At 45.2% G+C, this 16318-nt stretch overlaps 1 protein-coding gene across 3 annotated transcripts in view; it reads left to right on the top strand.

The window, feature by feature from the left end:
* The first annotated feature begins 317 nt into the window (after positions 1-317).
* tymp (thymidine phosphorylase) overlaps positions 318-16318 on the top strand; it is a 45851-nt gene continuing 29850 nt past the window's right edge. Inside the window, exons 1-2 of one of the 3 annotated variants that reach the window (XM_056276583.1) lie at positions 318-338; positions 15953-16078. In XM_056276583.1, the coding sequence (XP_056132558.1) occupies positions 15961-16078 (118 nt within the window). In that variant the 5' untranslated portion in view covers positions 318-338; positions 15953-15960. Of the gene's footprint in view, positions 352-15942; positions 16079-16318 lie in introns of those variants that run through there. The other 2 variants (XM_056276582.1, XM_056276581.1) reach the window with 2 other exon arrangements.

The following is a 16318-nucleotide window of genomic DNA, read 5'->3' as shown; positions in this document are numbered from 1 at the left end:
TCAGTCAAAGTCAGTAAACATGAAACAAGGAAGACGTATTTTGAACAAATCCTTTTCAGTCGTATTACTTTGTGGTTTCTGAGGCTTAGTGTGAACTGCATGTTGTGACAGGTCTACCCAGTCTGTCTGGATCTCTAATTAGGGCTTTATAAAAAACACAAACCAAACTTTAGTTCTGAGCCCACACAGCTGAATCCTGATTGGCCGAGCTTCTGTCCCTTTGTGCTATTGGCCGTTGACCTCAGTCCTGACTTCCTATTGGTAGGCTAACTGAGACTTGCAGGCTGTGCATGACAGGAACCACAGAATAACTACACTTCACCAGCTGCAACCACCAGGTACAGTCACTCTGTGTGTGTGTGTGTGTGTGTGTGTGTACATGCATGCGTAGTGTTTGAAGGTATGTACATATGGAAAGTATACACAGTTTGTACTGTATACATAGTCCATCATGCAGGTTCAGAGGGTAAATACTTACAGGCATGTTTCATGTTCAAGTCGTATGTGGCCTGTGTGTTTTATATAAGATCCGTGTCCATTCTCATGCAGGGGGGGGGGGGCAGTCTTATCCAGACAGGGCCAGTGTGGGTGCAGGTCTTTGTTCCAACCAAGCAGTTACACACCTGATCCCACTAATCAACCAGCAGAGTCTTTGCTGAGGAACTTGATTAGGAGACACAGGTGTGCAACTGCTTGGTTGGAACAAAGACCTGCACCCACACTGACCCTTTCTGGATAAGACTGCCCCCACCCCTCTCATCCACCTCCACATTTACTCTCCACAGTTTGAAGATGGTGGCATGTTTGATAGGGTGGTGGCGTGTTTGATAGGGTGGTGGCATGTTTGATAGGGTGGTGGTATGTTTGATAAGGTGGTGGTATGTTTGTAAGGTGATGGGATGTTGATAAGGTGGTGGTATGCTTGATAAGGTGGTGGCATGTTTGATAAGGTGGTGGCATGCTTGATAGGGTGGTGGCATGTTTGAATGGTTTCTTGTCTAACTTTGTGTCTCTTACTGTTCCTCGCTTTCTCCAGAGCTGCACTGTAAAAAACAAAACAAAAAACCGGAAGTATTCCGGCAGCTGGGGCGGCAGTAGAATACTGTGGACTCGAAAGGGGGAAGCTGATGCATTACAGATGTTTTACAGTGCAGATGGTGTTACGTAACTTCAGAGTCCATCTGTCTCATCTGCCAAACGCGCAGAGGAACTCGAACCAAAAGCTTTCATGTGTTGTGATCGTTAGCATTAGCATGTTAGCATTAGCATGTTAGCCACACGTGGACACACTTCCAGCAAAATGTGGTTGAAAAGACGTAAACAAGTGGCTTTGCCAGTTAGTTTTGGTTGAAAGTGGAAGATGAAAAGACCAATGAAAGACAATTATATGCAGTTTTACAAGAAATGAAAGTTAAGATGTGCAGTTTTATAAGAAATGAAAGTTAAGATGTGCAGTTTTACAAGAAATGAAAGTTAAGATGTGCAGTTTTACAAGAAATGAAAGTTAAGATGTGCAGTTTTACAAGAAATGAAAGTTAAGATGTGCAGTTTTACAAGAAGTGAAAGTTAAGATGTGCAGTTTTACAAGAAGTGAAAGTTAAGATGTGCAGTTTTACAAGAAGTGAAAGTTAAGATGTGCAGTTTTATAAGAAATGAAAGTTAAGATGTGCAGTTTTATAAGAAATGAAAGTTAAGGTGTGGTTTTTCATGAAGTGAAAGTTAAGATGTGCAGTTTTACAAGAAGTGAAAGTTAAGGTGTGCGACTTCAAAGTCACCATAAACCCAGTGCTTGAGGCTGAACAATATCCACTGCCCCACGTTGAGGAACTTTTCACTGGATTGGCTGGAGGACAAAAATTCAGCAAAATTGACCTCACACAAGCCGACCTCCAGATGCAAGTCGATGAGGAGTCGAGGGAGCTGCTCACGATAGTCACTCACAAGGGCCTCTACCAATACTTCAGGCTACCCTTTGGAATAACATCGGCCCCGGCTCTCTTCCAGCGTGCGATGGACCAGATACTGAGCGGCTTGGCTGGTGTCCAGTGCTACTTGGACGACATACTGGTCACCGGGAAGACAGAGCAAGAGCACCTGGAAAATCTGGATGCCACACTGCAGCGGCTGGAAGAATATGGACTCAGGGTCCGCAGATCGAAGTGTGAGTTTTTCCAGTCTGCAGTAGAGTATTTGGGTCACGTAATAGACTCAGTGGGCTTACACAAAGTTCCATCCAGAATCAAAGCGAAGCATCGATGCCTCAAAATGCGAGTCAACTACGCTCTTATCTCGGGCTCCTAAACTACTATGGGAAATTCATACCGAGCCTCTCTTCTCTGCTGCGACCGCTTCACCAGCTGCTGTGCCATGGCAAGGCAAGGCAAGGCAAGGCAAGGCAAGGCAAGGCAAGGCAAGGCAAGGCAAGGCAAGGCAAGGCATGGAAATGGACTGAACAGTGTGAGGCTGCCTTTGTGCAAACAAAAAATGCGCTGCTTCAGTCTGACACTCTGACACACTTTGACCCCACATTGCCCTTACAACTCGCATGTGATGCTTCCCCTTATGGAGCGGGGGCAGTCATTTCTCACATCACGCCCAGTGGTGAAGAGCAGCCGGTCGCGTTCGCTTCATGCACACTCAACCAAGCCCAACGCAACTATGCGCAAATTGAACGAGAAGCGCTGGGAATTGTGTTTGGGGTCAGAAAATTTCACCAATATCTCTTTGGGAGGAAATTTGGCCACCACCCCCTGACAACAATTTTCGGGCCCCATACTGGTATTCCTTCCTTGGCAGCCAGTCGGATGCAAAGATGGGCCTTGTTGTTGTCATCAAATGCCGCAAGTCGGAGCTGCATGCAAATGCCGATAGGCTCTCTAGGCTGCCCCTGCCGGCTGACCATGGTGAGCCACAGCAGGTTGGCATTATCACTTCAGGCAAGTGGAGGAGGCTCCCATCACTTCTATTTAAGTGAAACGACACACCCGAAACGATGCTGTGCTCTCCAGACTGACGGAAGGAGTGGGAACCTTCCAGAGCATAAACCGTACCTCACAAGAAGGAGTGGGAACCTTTCCAGAGCATAAACCGTACCTCACAAGAAGAAGTGGGAACCTTCCAGAGCATAAACCGTACCTCACAAGAAGAAGTGGGAACCTTCCAGAGCATAAACCGTACCTCACAAGAAGGAATGGGAACCTTCCAGAGCATAAACCGTACCTCACAAGAAGGAGTGGGAACCTTCCAGAGCATAAACCGTACCTCACAAGAAGGAATGGGAACCTTCCGAGCATAAACCGTACCTCACAAGAAGGAATGGGAACCTTCCAGAGCATAAACCGTACCCCACAAGAAGGAGTGGGAACCTTCCAGAGCATAAACCGTACCTCACAAGAAGGAATGGGAACCTTCCAGAGCATAAACCGTACCTCACAAGGAGTGGGAACCTTCCAGAGCATAAACCGTACCTCACAAGAAGGAATGGGAACCTTCCAGAGCATAAACCGTACCTCACAAGAAGGAGTGGGAACCTTCCAGAGCATAAACCGTACCTCACAAGAAGGAGTGGGAACCTTCCAGAGCATAAACCGTACCTCACAAGAAGAAGTGGGAACCTTCCAGAGCATAAACCGTACCTCACAAGAAGGAGTGGGAACCTTCCAGAGCATAAACCGTACCTCACAAGAAGGAGTGGGAACCTTCCGGAGCATAAACCGTACCTCACAAGAAGGAGTGGGAACCTTCCGGAGCATAAACCGTACCTCACAAGAAGGAGTGGCGACCTTCCAGAGCATAAACCGTACCTCACAAGAAGGAGTGGGGACCTTCCAGAGCATAAACCGTACCCCACAAGAAGGAGTGGGAACCTTCCAGAGCATAAACCGTACCTCACAAGAAGGAGTGGGAACCTTCCAGAGCATAAACCGTACCTCACAAGAAGGAGTGGGAACCTTCCAGAGCATAAACCGTACCTCACAAGAAGGAGTGGGAACCTTCCAGAGCATAAACCGTACCTCACAAGAAGGAGTGGGAACCTTCCAGACCATAAACCGTACCTCACAAGAAGGAGTGGGAACCTTCCAGAGCATAAACCGTACCTCACAAGAAGAAGTGGGAACCTTCCAGAGCATAAACCGTACCCCACAAGAAGGAGTGGGAACCTTCCAGAGCATAAACCGTACCTCACAAGAAGGAACGGGCTCTCTGTGCAGGCAGGATGTCTCCTATGGGGACGCAGAGGGATTATTCCACCCACGCTACGAACAAGGCGACTACAGCAGCTACATGCAGGCCACAGCGGAATGGTCTGCAGGAAAGACCTCGCCAGGAGCTACTTCTTGTTTCAACTTCCGGCAAGATGGCGCTAGTGTGTGCGGCGAGGCGTCTGTCGGCTCTGTTTGGCGTATTGTTTGCTATTGTTCTGTTTTGCCGCATATGCTGTCGTGACGTCGTTGCTCTACTCGTATATGATCGCCAAGCGTTTCTCAATATCCGAGCGTCACACGAGTTGCTGTTGAAGCACAATTTGGGAGATCCATTCCGAAACCTTCCTCCATTGCTCTCGGCTATACCGCCATACCCAACCCAGTTGCACGGACTTTCGTGATGGCATCACGTTAATTAATCTATCGTGATACCATCACGAATATGACCTGATTTACATGATGTGGGCACGATCTGATAGAACCCTAACCCTAACCCTTACCCTAACCTTCGTGACCACATCACGTAAATCAGCTCATAGTGGTGATGGAGTGACGATCGAAAGTCCGTGCCACTGGGTAGATACCTGCGCCGCCCATCTGGTGTCCTTCCCCGGAGGAAGCGCCCTAGAAGACGGGGAAAGCGGGGTGGTGTCCGGGTGAGAATCAACGCTTACCTAACATCCTCCCATGGAAATGACCCTCGCCTCCTTCGCAGTGGTTATCACCTTTTTCCGCTTCGATGGCTCCTGCCTGTTGTTCCTGGCGTTGCTGTGGGCCAACTCCACCTGCCGGTGGAGGCTCCTCTTCCCTGGCGGACGCAGGCCCGCAGAGGCGGCGTGGAGAACAGGAACCTTCGCCCGCTGGATGGTGCATCAGCGTCAGACGAAGAGCAGCTTACTGTCCGTCTGGCTCTCGTTAATGCTAGACCTCTAGCTAATAAGACACTCCTGCTAAATGACTTCTTTGTGTAACGACCCTCACTTGTGCAGGTGTTCGTGATAGAGATTCAGACCAGGGGTTCCTAACAGTGGCTTTTATTGCCTGAATTCACAAATAAACCAACAATCCATGAGGTTTCTGCTGCAACGCGACTGCATACAAGTCTCCCGCGGAGATGGTCTAGCTCCCTCGTGTATGAGCTAGCAAACAATGTTTCTCCTGGCTAACCTCATGCGTTGCATAGCATACTAAACTTACATGGAAATCAAAATGCACAACTCATTAATGTTCGTGTAAACAAAAGTACAAAACAAACCAAACAAAAGGACAGACAGCACTGGCATGGCACACTGAGTGATCGTATAGTTTTAACATAGAAATTCTTGACTCTTGCAATAATCATAACCAAGTTCTTGCACATTGACATTATACATAAACCACGTACCTGCATTCCCAAATAAAACAACAATCCATGAGGTTTCTGCTGCAACGCGACTGCATACAAGTCTCCAGCGGAGATGGTCTAGCTCTCTCGGGTACGGGTAGCGCAAAGGCCCAAAATGTGTCAAAGCAAGAGTAAATAGACAAACAGTCGCACAGCCTTATATTTAACCTTAGTGAATGCGGTACAACATCTGGGGTTTACACAAACCATCAAAAGCATTGGATTACAATAACATGTTAAAATACACATTTTGGGAGAATTCACGTTATCTGAGTGAGGTCATTTTCAACTCTGTTACATTTACCTCTCGGGACTTGGATTTTATGTTTCTGACGGAGACCCGGCTTCACGCTGGGGAGTTCACCCCATTTTCTGAACTCCTTCCCCCTGACTGCTTATTCATCAGCTCGCCTCGGACCACTGGCAAAGGTGGAGGTCTAGCTTCTGTATTTAAATCCAGCCTCCACTGCCGACAGACAGCCTCTGTCTGACAGCTTCTGCAGCTTCGAGCTGCACCTTTTTGAAATAAAGTGTAATTGTCCCGTGCTGTGCGCAGGGGTCCACCGTCCACCAACATTCAATAAGAACTTCATTCAGGACTTCACAGACTTTGTGGCGGGGACTATAGTGAACTACGACAGTTTCTTAATTGTCGGTGATTTTAATATCCATGTCTGCTGTGAATCCAGACCTCTGGTCAAAGACTTTTTGAATCTTATTGACTCTTTTAATCTCACTCAACTGGTGACTGGCCCGACGCATGAGAAGGGTCCCACACTGGGCCTTGTGTTGGCCTTGGGTTTAAGTGTATGCATCACTGAAATATGTGATACACGTATATCGGACCATTTGCCTGTGTTATTTACTGTGATGCTGCCTTGTTCTCAGGTTAAATCACGCGCCCCGGCACGCTCCCGGCACGCTCCCTGCACACAATTAACCCTTTGACGGCGTCTCAGTTTTCTGTTGCTTTTAAAGATTCTATGCTTCACACCCTGGATGACTCTTGTAATCTCAGTGCTGATGACATTACCACTCTTTTTAACTCTACCTGCACTGACATACTGGACTTGGTTGCTCCTGTTAGAACCAAACGCCCTAAACCAGTGACAGAGCCATGGCTCAGTGACACCACCTGCGCTCTTAGACGCACATGTAGACGTGCTGAGAGAAAGTGGAAGAAAGACAAACTTCATGTCTCCTTAGGAATTCTAAGAGACTGCTTATCAGAGTACCAGAGAGCCATTAAATCTGCAAAAACACAGTTTCTATCGAACCTTGTGTCCAACAATTGTCATAGGCCTCAGGTTCTTTTTAATACTATTAACTCTCTTATAAATCCATGTGATTCTTCTTGCATCGTGCCAACGCCCACGCTCTGTGAAGAATTTCTTATTAAAGTTTTTACAGATAAGATCTCTGCTATTAGGGCCTCACCATCCTCTTCGGCCTCAGATCCTGGTATTTATTCTATGTGCCCAGCTGTCTTAGAGCAGTTTGAGCCTGTGTCCCTCTCCTTTATATCTGAGGTAGTTAACCATTTGAGGCCTTCAGATTGCCCCCTTGACAGTGTTCCACCCAGACTGATAAAAGATGATTTTACCACTGTTGGGTCTTGTATTGTAAATTTGATAAACACCTCTCTTCTCTCAGGCTGTGTTCCTGCTGCTTTCAAACATGCTGTAGTACAGCCCCTCATCAAAAGAGCAATCTTGATCCCTCTGTTCTTTCTAACTTTAGGCCAATTTCTAAGCTGCCTTTTCTTTCAAAAGTCTTAGAGAAAGCATTTTCTGTACAATTACAAACGCACCTAAAATTAATGGCATTTGTGAAAAGTTCCAGTCTGGTTTCAAATCACGTCACAGTACTGAAACAGCCCTTTTAAGAGTTTTAAATGATCTTCTTTTAACTATGGACCCTGGGAACTCCACTGTTCTGGTGCTTTTGGACCTGACTGCTGCCTTTGACACAGTTGACCATAATATTCTTTTATCATGTCTTGAGCTGTGTGTAGGCATTAAAGGTACCGTCCTAGAATGGTTCAAGTCTTACCTGTCAAATAGAAGCTTTTCTGTCCATATAGACCAATTCTCTTCAGCTGCGGCCCCACTTAACTGTGGGGTCCCCCAAGGCTCCATTTTGGGCCCCATTCTCTTCTCATTGTATATGCTGCCCTTGGGGTCCATCTTTAAAAAAACATAATATGTCTTTTCATTGTTTTGCTGATGATTTGCACATTTATCTGTCTATAAAAACAAACAGCAGAGATTCTATACAGGCTGTGCTTAGTTGTTTAAAGGATGTCAAAACATTGATGGACTAAATCAAAATAAGACTGAAATTATTGTATATGGAAAGCCTGATCTGCTGGATGGTTATGATAGCGCTCTTGGCCCTTTAGCTTCCTACAGTCACTCTTCTGTTAGGAATCTTGGGGTGATTTTTGACGTCTCTTTTAACTTTGACAAACAAATAAGCTCAGTAGTCAAAACAAGTTTTTTTCAATTACAACTTCTGGGAAAAGTAAAGGCCTATCTCCCTCCAAATGATCTTGAAAGGGTAATTCATGCATTTATTACCTCTCGTTTGGATTATTGTAACTCATTGTATGTTGGCGTAGCTCAGTTGTCGCTTCGTCGCCTGCAGCTTGTACAAAATGCAGCTGCTCGCCTGCTGACAGGAAAGAAGTGACGTGATCACATAACGCCTGTACCGGCCTCCCTTCATTGGCTTCCTGTCTGTTTTAGGATTCAGTTTAAGATTTTATTACTTGTTTTCAAGTCTTTAAATGGGCTGGCACCATCTTATTTATCTGAGCTAATACATCATCATATACCAGTCAGAGCACTCGGGTCAGCAAACCAGATGCTCCAGCCTACATGTTCCCAGATCCAGGCTTAACAACAGGGGGGACAGAGCCTCTGCAGTGGCTGCTGCCCCTGATCTCTGGAGCAACTTACCAGTACACATCAGATCTGCTCAGACCCCAGAGACTTTTAAATCTTGGTTAAAGACCTACCTCTTCTCGCTGGCATTCGATTCAAGTTGACCTAGACACCGTGATTTGATTGTGGAAATATACTTTTACTCTTGTGTTTTATTTTTTACATTTTAATTTCTTTATTTTACTATGTCTTTTTTACATGTATTTTTATATTCATATGTGTTACTTATTTTATATTGTATTTTAAGCTTGTGCAGCACTTTGGTTCAACTGTGGTTGTTTTAAATGTGCTATATAAATAACTTAACTTGACTTGACTTGACTTGGACTGGATGGGCAAATAGAAGAGACTGCGAGAAATCAAAATCAAACCAAATCAATTTTATTTGTGTAGCCCAATGTCACAAATTACAAATTTGCCTCAGTGGGCTTAACAGCAACACAACATCCTATCCTTAGACCCTCTCATCGGATAAGGAACAACTCCCTAAAGAAACCCCTTTAACAGGGAGAAAAAATAGGAAGAAACCTCAGGGAGAGCAACAAGGAGGATCTCTCTCCCAGCATGGACAACGTGCAATAGATGTTGTGTTTACGCAATTTACACAATACAACATTGAAAGAGGATAACAGAATTATAATGATAATTAATAATAATTATAATTTATGAAGAATATGTCTGTGAATGTTCTCATTCATCCAGGTCATGGTCATCCAAAGGAGTTGAATCAAGTGCAACTGGACTTGGTATATATCCGTAAAGACGTTTCGCCTCTCATCCAAGAGGCTTCCTCAGTTCGTGCCTTTCTGACTAGACCAAGCTAGTCTGACTGGCTGCTGATGAGACTCAGAACTTATTCTCTAGGAGTCGTTGTCAGAGCTAGAGCCACGCATATCAATAGCTCTGACAACGACTCCTAGAGGATAATTATCTGAGTCTCATCAGCAGCCAGTCAGACTAGCTTGGTCTAGTCAGAAAGGCACGAACTGAGGAAGCCTCTTGGATGAGAGGCGAAACGTCTTCACGGATATATACCAAGTCCAGTTGCACTTGATTCAACTCCTTTGGATATGAAGAATATGATGCACAGGATGCCAAGCAGTGTCCAGATGCCAACGGAACAGTCCAGGACCCAAGCCACATGACCAGCATCATCATGTAAAAAAAACAAAAAACAAAAACATGAGATTCCTCGAGGTAAATGGTGTGCAACACATCTGCTCTGCTCCCCGTCTCCCATCTACTAATGGATTAGCAGAGAGATTTGTTCGGAGCATGAAACACGCTTTGAAGGCTTCTCAGGGCCAAGGCTCTCTCCACCAGAGGCTGAACAGCTTCCTGCTGTCTTACAGAAATGTTCCCCACGCAACCACCAGAGCTGCTCCTGCGGTATTGCTCATGAAGAGACAGATCCGCACCAACCTCGACCTCCTAAAACCACCAATGACCAAAGAGACTGTTAACAAACTCAGGTTCAACAATGCCAACATAAAGCAAAAGAAAGGATCTTCTTCCCAGGTGACAGTGTACTGGCACGCAACTATAACACCGGACCAAAATGGGTGCCAGCCACCATCCTGGCACAGACAGGGCCTGTGTCCTGTACAGTCCAGACCACTGAGGACACCGTCTGGAGGAGACACACAGACCAACTGCTTGCTGCAACAACAGCGTATGGGAACACTACATCACCACTACCAGTGGTCTGTGCTGAACCATACGAGCAGGACAAACCAGCCCAACCCACACTTACCCAGAATGCACCGGGTCACACAGAACCTGCTTCTTCTGGGCCCACCTCTTCAGCAGTTTCCGAGACAGAACTGACGTCATGCTCCACACCGACGTCTGTCCCTGTTGCAGCCTTTGTAGATCCGCCAGAGGCTGGTGCTAACCGCCGGTATCCCCTAAACGCCTAGATTTATAGTAGCCACACCCTGAAGAATGGGGCGGAATAATCCCCAGGGTTATGGCAGGGTCCGAGTAGTCCACCTCATTTCCTTAGTAAAAAAAAAAAGAAAAAGGAATATTGTTGCTTGTCACTGGGAGTAAGGGGGACTGTTAATTCTTGTTGTTATTTGTAATTGAACAGTTTTGATTCCAGGGATTTGAGACATTTTAGTTACCATGGACAACACAGTGTTTACATGTCATGATAGTGGCTTATTTGGTTACAGGTGTTCTGACGTTACTGATGCCACATGTTCATTAAGTGGGGAGGAGACGTTATATATTGTGATTATACCTGGTCCGTTGCTGCCATCTATAGGCGGATCAGGGTATTGACATTACGGGTGACTTGGAGTGACATGTGACAGTTGTGAATAAACTACCGGCTGTCATGACGGCTAATTTCGAATTCGTCTCCCGACTGATTTATGTTGTAAACCTAGCAGTATAAGTTGGGCAATACTCTAAGGAAGATACAACAATAATCATCTCTCCTTTGCCATAAGGAACAGACAACACGTGTATTTAACAACAAGCATACTAAAGAAAAATACCACATTAGTATTTACAATTCAAAACGGAGATAAGGCACTGGTTTCGAAGGCTTTCTCGGAACGGAGGGCCTTCATGTTGAACTGGAAATGAGTGTTTGTAAAGTGCCTGAAAGACACAGGATCCTCTTTACTGGTCAGCAGAACGCTGCTCTGCAAATAAGCTTTGTGATTTTGATAGCCGTCTTACAAAACCTTGCGTCACTACTTACTGTCAACATATAACTTGTCCAGGCTCTTGGCTGCACAGTGCCTTATGTTTTTTGCCTCCAATTCTGCTCAACTGTTCAATCTGAGAATACAGATTAATGACCAAGACTTGAAATTTTACCTTATAACAGCATTATGTGTGATTGCAAAGTGGCATGTAGCAAATATCAGAGCATTTATCAATACATAGGCTATTATATTACTATCCCTTGTACCATAATCCAAGGTAAGCAGAGGGCCAAATCTAGGTTCATCAGAATGATATACTACTATGCAAAGTACCATAGAAAACATCAGACTTTACCATCATAAATCTACAGCACCATAAGACAGGCAGCAGCGTTCATCGGCTCTAGGGTCAGGGTGAGTGTTCATCAGATCTAGAGTCAGGGTGAGTGTTCTTCAGATCTAGAGTCAAGGTGAGTGTTCATCAGCTCTAAAGTTAGGGTGAGTGTTCATCAGCTCTAGAGTCAGGGTGAGTGTTCATCGGCTCTAGAGTCAGGGTGAGTGTTCGTCAGCTCTAAAGTCAGGGTGAGTGTTCATCAGCTCTAGAGTCAGGGTGAGTGTTCATCAGCTCTAGAGTCAGGGTGAGTGTTCATCGGCTCTAGAGTCAGGGAGAGTGTTCATTGGCTCTAGAGTCAGGGCGAGTGTTCATCAGCTCTAAAGTCAGGGTGAGTGTTCATCGGCTCTAGAGTCAGGGGAGAGTGTTCATCGGCTCTAGAGTCAGGGCGAGTGTTCATCAGCTCTAAAGTCAGGGTGAGTGTTCATCGGCTCTAGAGTCAGGGGTGAGAGTTCATCGGCTCTAGATTCAGGGAGAGTGTTCATCGGCTCTAGAGTCAGGGAGAGTGTTCATCGGCTCTAGATTCAGGGAGAGTGTTCATCAGCTCTAGAGTCAGGGTGAGTGTTCATTGGCTCTAGAGTCAGGGTGAGTGTTCATCGCCTCTAGAGTCAGGGAGAGTGTTCATCGGCTCTAGAGTCAGGGTGAGTTTTCATAGACAAGTCATTTGGGTAATCAAGTGTGCAGCTTCCCCAACATTAGACTTCTTTCCTCAGCACTTGAGCTGTTCCTCCAAGCAATCAAATTCATCCATCCTCTACAACGTGTTGACATGATAATCGGAGTTCCTTGGTCACAAAATACTTGACCTCCTTCAGTATCATCACCGGTTTCTTTAGAACGCACTTCTGAAATTCAGAAATGGTGGTAAACACAGGAACACTCGCATATAAGCCATTTCCAAAATTAACGAGCCAGTTGTGTTTAAAAACCTGACAACAGGTTCCAATTTAATCACACTGCAAAACTTAAAAGTTAATGGCCAAAATCCCTTATAATATTTGTAGTACTTGTAATACATTCAGTTCATTGAATCTAATAAGCCAGCGCCACAGTTGAATATCAAGAATTTCACTTTGTGGCTTTGTAATTTACAGTGTTACAATTACAATTACATTTAGCAGACGCTTTTATCCAGAGCGATGTACATCTGAGAGTTAATACAACACAAACAAGGACTAGTCAGGAGACAACAACACAACACAACACAAGCAAGGACTAGTTGGGAGACAACAACACAACACAAGTAAGGATCTAGTCCGTAGGCGACAACGCAAGTAAGTGCCAAAAAGCTAGGTTCAAGTCCGATAGGACATACACTACCATTCAAAAGTTTGGGATCACCCAAACAATTTCGTGTTTTCCATGAAAAGTCACACTTATTCACCACCATATGTTGTGAAATGAATAGAAAATAGAGTCAAGACATTGACAAGGTTAGAAATAATGATTTGTATTTGAAATAAGATTTTTTTTACATCAAACTTTGCTTTCGTCAAAGAATCCTCCATTTGCAGCAATTACAGCATTGCAGACCTTTGGCATTCTAGCTGTTAATTTGTTGAGGTAATCTGGAGAAATTGCACCCCACGCTTCCAGAAGCAGCTCCCACAAGTTGGATTGGTTGGATGGGCACTTCTTTGAGCAGATTGAGTTTCTGGAGCATCACATTTGTGGGGTCAATTAAACGCTCAAAATGGCCAGAAAAAGAGAACTTTCATCTGAAACTCGACAGTCTATTCTTGTTCTTAGAAATGAAGGCTATTCCATGCGAGAAATTGCTAAGAAATTGAAGATTTCCTACACCGGTGTGTACTACTCCCTTCAGAGGACAGCACAAACAGGCTCTAACAGGTACTATTTAATGAAGATGCCAGTTGGGGACCTGTGAGGCGTCTGTTTCTCAAACTAGAGACTCTAATGTACTTATCTTCTTGCTCAGTTGTGCAACGCAGCCTCCCACTTTTTTTTCTACTCTGGTTAGAGCCTGTTTGTGCTGTCCTCTGAAGGGAGTAGTACACACCGGTGTAGGAAATCTTCAATTTCTTAGCAATTTCTCGCATGGAATAGCCTTCATTTCTAAGAACAAGAATAGACTGTCGAGTTTCAGATGAAAGTTCTCTTTTTCTGGCCATTTTGAGCGTTTAATTGACCCCACAAATGTGATGCTCCAGAAACTCAATCTGCTCAAAGAAGTGCCCATCCAACCAATCCAACTTGTGGGAGCTGCTTCTGGAAGCGTGGGGTGCAATTTCTCCAGATTACCTCAACAAATTAACAGCTAGAATGCCAAAGGTCTGCAATGCTGTAATTGCTGCAAATGGAGGATTCTTTGACGAAAGCAAAGTTTGATGTAAAAAAAATCTTATTTCAAATACAAATCATTATTTCTAACCTTGTCAATGTCTTGACTCTATTTTCTATTCATTTCACAACATATGGTGGTGAATAAGTGTGACTTTTCATGGAAAACACAAAATTGTTTGGGTGATCCCAAACTCTTGAACGGTAGTGTAGGTGTCAACAGGCAGTGCACAAAGGCAATGCATAGGGTGCATAGAAGTGTTGCTTTTTTTAATATATATTAACACCATCTGGTGTGGAGGTGTTCGAGAAAGAGCTGGGTCTTTAGCTTCTTCTTAAAGATAGAGAGCCAAGTAATGCTGGCAAGTGTCTGTATCATGCTGCCCACACATAAACCAATCAGCCAAAACATTAAAACCACCTGCATAACATTGTGTAGGTCCCCATCATGCCACCAAAACAGCTCTGACCCATCGAGGCATGGACTCCACAAGACCTCTGAAGGTGTCCTCTGGTATCTGGCACTCAGGTCCTGTAAGTTGCTAGGCGGAGCCTCCGTGGATAAGACTTGTTTTCCAGCACATTCCACAGATGCTTGATTGGACTGAGATCTGGGGAATTTAGAGGCAAAGTCAATGCCTTGAACTCTTTGTCATGTTCCTCAAACTATTCCTGAACAATGTCTGTAGTATGGCAGGGTGCATTATCCTGCTGTAAGACGCCACTGCTATCAGGGAATACCGTTACAATGAAGGGGTGTACCTGGTATGCATCAAAGTAACATCCACATGAATGCAGGACCCAAGGTTTCCCAGCAGATCATTGCTCAGAGTATTACACTGCCTCCGCCAGGTTGCCTTCTTTCCCTACGGCACTAGGATAGTGCATGCTGGTGCCAGCTCTTCTCCAAGTAAACAACACACATGCACCCAGCCATCCACATGATGTAAAAGAAAACGTGATTCATCAGACCAGGCCACCTTCTTCTATTGCTCCATGGCCCAGTCCTGATGCTCACGTGCCCATTGTAGGTGCTTTCGGCAGTGGGCAGGGGTCATCATGCGCAGTGGCGGCTGGTGCAAACAACTTTTGGGGGGACACAATGTACCTTGTTGCAGCACACCTGACAGCTGCTTTAATGTCCACACAGTCACAGAGTTATTAAGAAGGACCATGTAGCCTATATATAGATGTTACCAGGAGTACGAACCCTGATAAATAACCATCAGGCTTTGCATCTGACTGTCAGACAATCATGACCATTAAAACAAAAATAATCCATGGGTGTGTGAGAACAAATTTGTACATACGGACCATTGATGAATCAGACCCATTGAGCCATAGACCAATAAGAATAAGAGCCAACGGGAAGCTTCTTGTGCAAAGCCATTGGTCCAAATCCATTCAAATTCAATTCAAACAGGCTGTGATTGGTTTCCCAACCTCACTAAAACACCCGGATGAATGTATTTCGGAAGTACAGTAAGATGTTACAGAATTGTGTGGTACAGAGAATATCGGCTGGCCTTCCAGGCTATATACATTTGTTTCATGTTTGAGTCCTCAGAAAACAGGCTTCAGAGGCTAACAGCAGCATTAAGCCGTCATTAGAGTCGGTTTTCCTCCTGGTCTGTGCTGTCAGTAGGCGGTTGAATAATACTGAGAAACAAGAGGAGGCTCAGTCTGTCGGGACGTTCACGAGGGGAGACGTTTTACTGTATTTGCACATAAAAGAATCAACCCCCTTAAAAGTCTATCAGGCACAGGAAGGCAATACAATGATTTCCTCCTCACTGCTCGGGGAACATCCGTCAGCAGTGTGCTTCCTCCTGTTCCTGCTCAACAAGGCATGCATGTGAGGGTTAATACTCCTGTCTGTGCCCCTGAGCAAGGCAGTGGAAAGAAGAACCGGAGTCGGTCCCCGGGCGCTGCAGCTGCCGCTGCTCCTATACAGTAGGCTGGTTCCATGCAGAGACACACTCACTGTGACCAAACAACTGCACAATGACAACAATACAAATACACAAGTGGTTTTTAAAGCTGGGCGTGTTTTCTGATGGTTTCAGAGGCTGACATGCTGTCCATCCCAGAACTGATAAAGAAGAAAAGAGATGGAGGGAGGCTGACGGATGAAGAGATCAGGCTTTTCATCCGGGTGGTCACAAACCGATCCATCCAGGACTGTCAGACAGGTAAAACCAGACCAGACACAGCAGGTCAGAGACTTGGCTGTCTTTCCACCGACAGCCATCTTTATTTCAATCTTTCTTTTGATTTACATACATCAAGTCCAGTCCGTTTCATTCGTGTAGCCCAGTATCACAAACTGCAAATGTGCCTCCGGGGCTTTACGGCAACACAACATCCTGTCCTTCGACCCCCACATCAGATAAGGAACACCTCCCCAAAACCTTTAACGGGAGAAAAACCAG

The sequence above is a fragment of the Lampris incognitus genome, chromosome 3 (assembly GCF_029633865.1).
Source record: "Lampris incognitus isolate fLamInc1 chromosome 3, fLamInc1.hap2, whole genome shotgun sequence".
Classification (NCBI taxonomy): Eukaryota; Metazoa; Chordata; class Actinopteri; order Lampriformes; family Lampridae; genus Lampris; species Lampris incognitus.
This window is presented reverse-complemented; position numbering and strand designations above follow the sequence as displayed.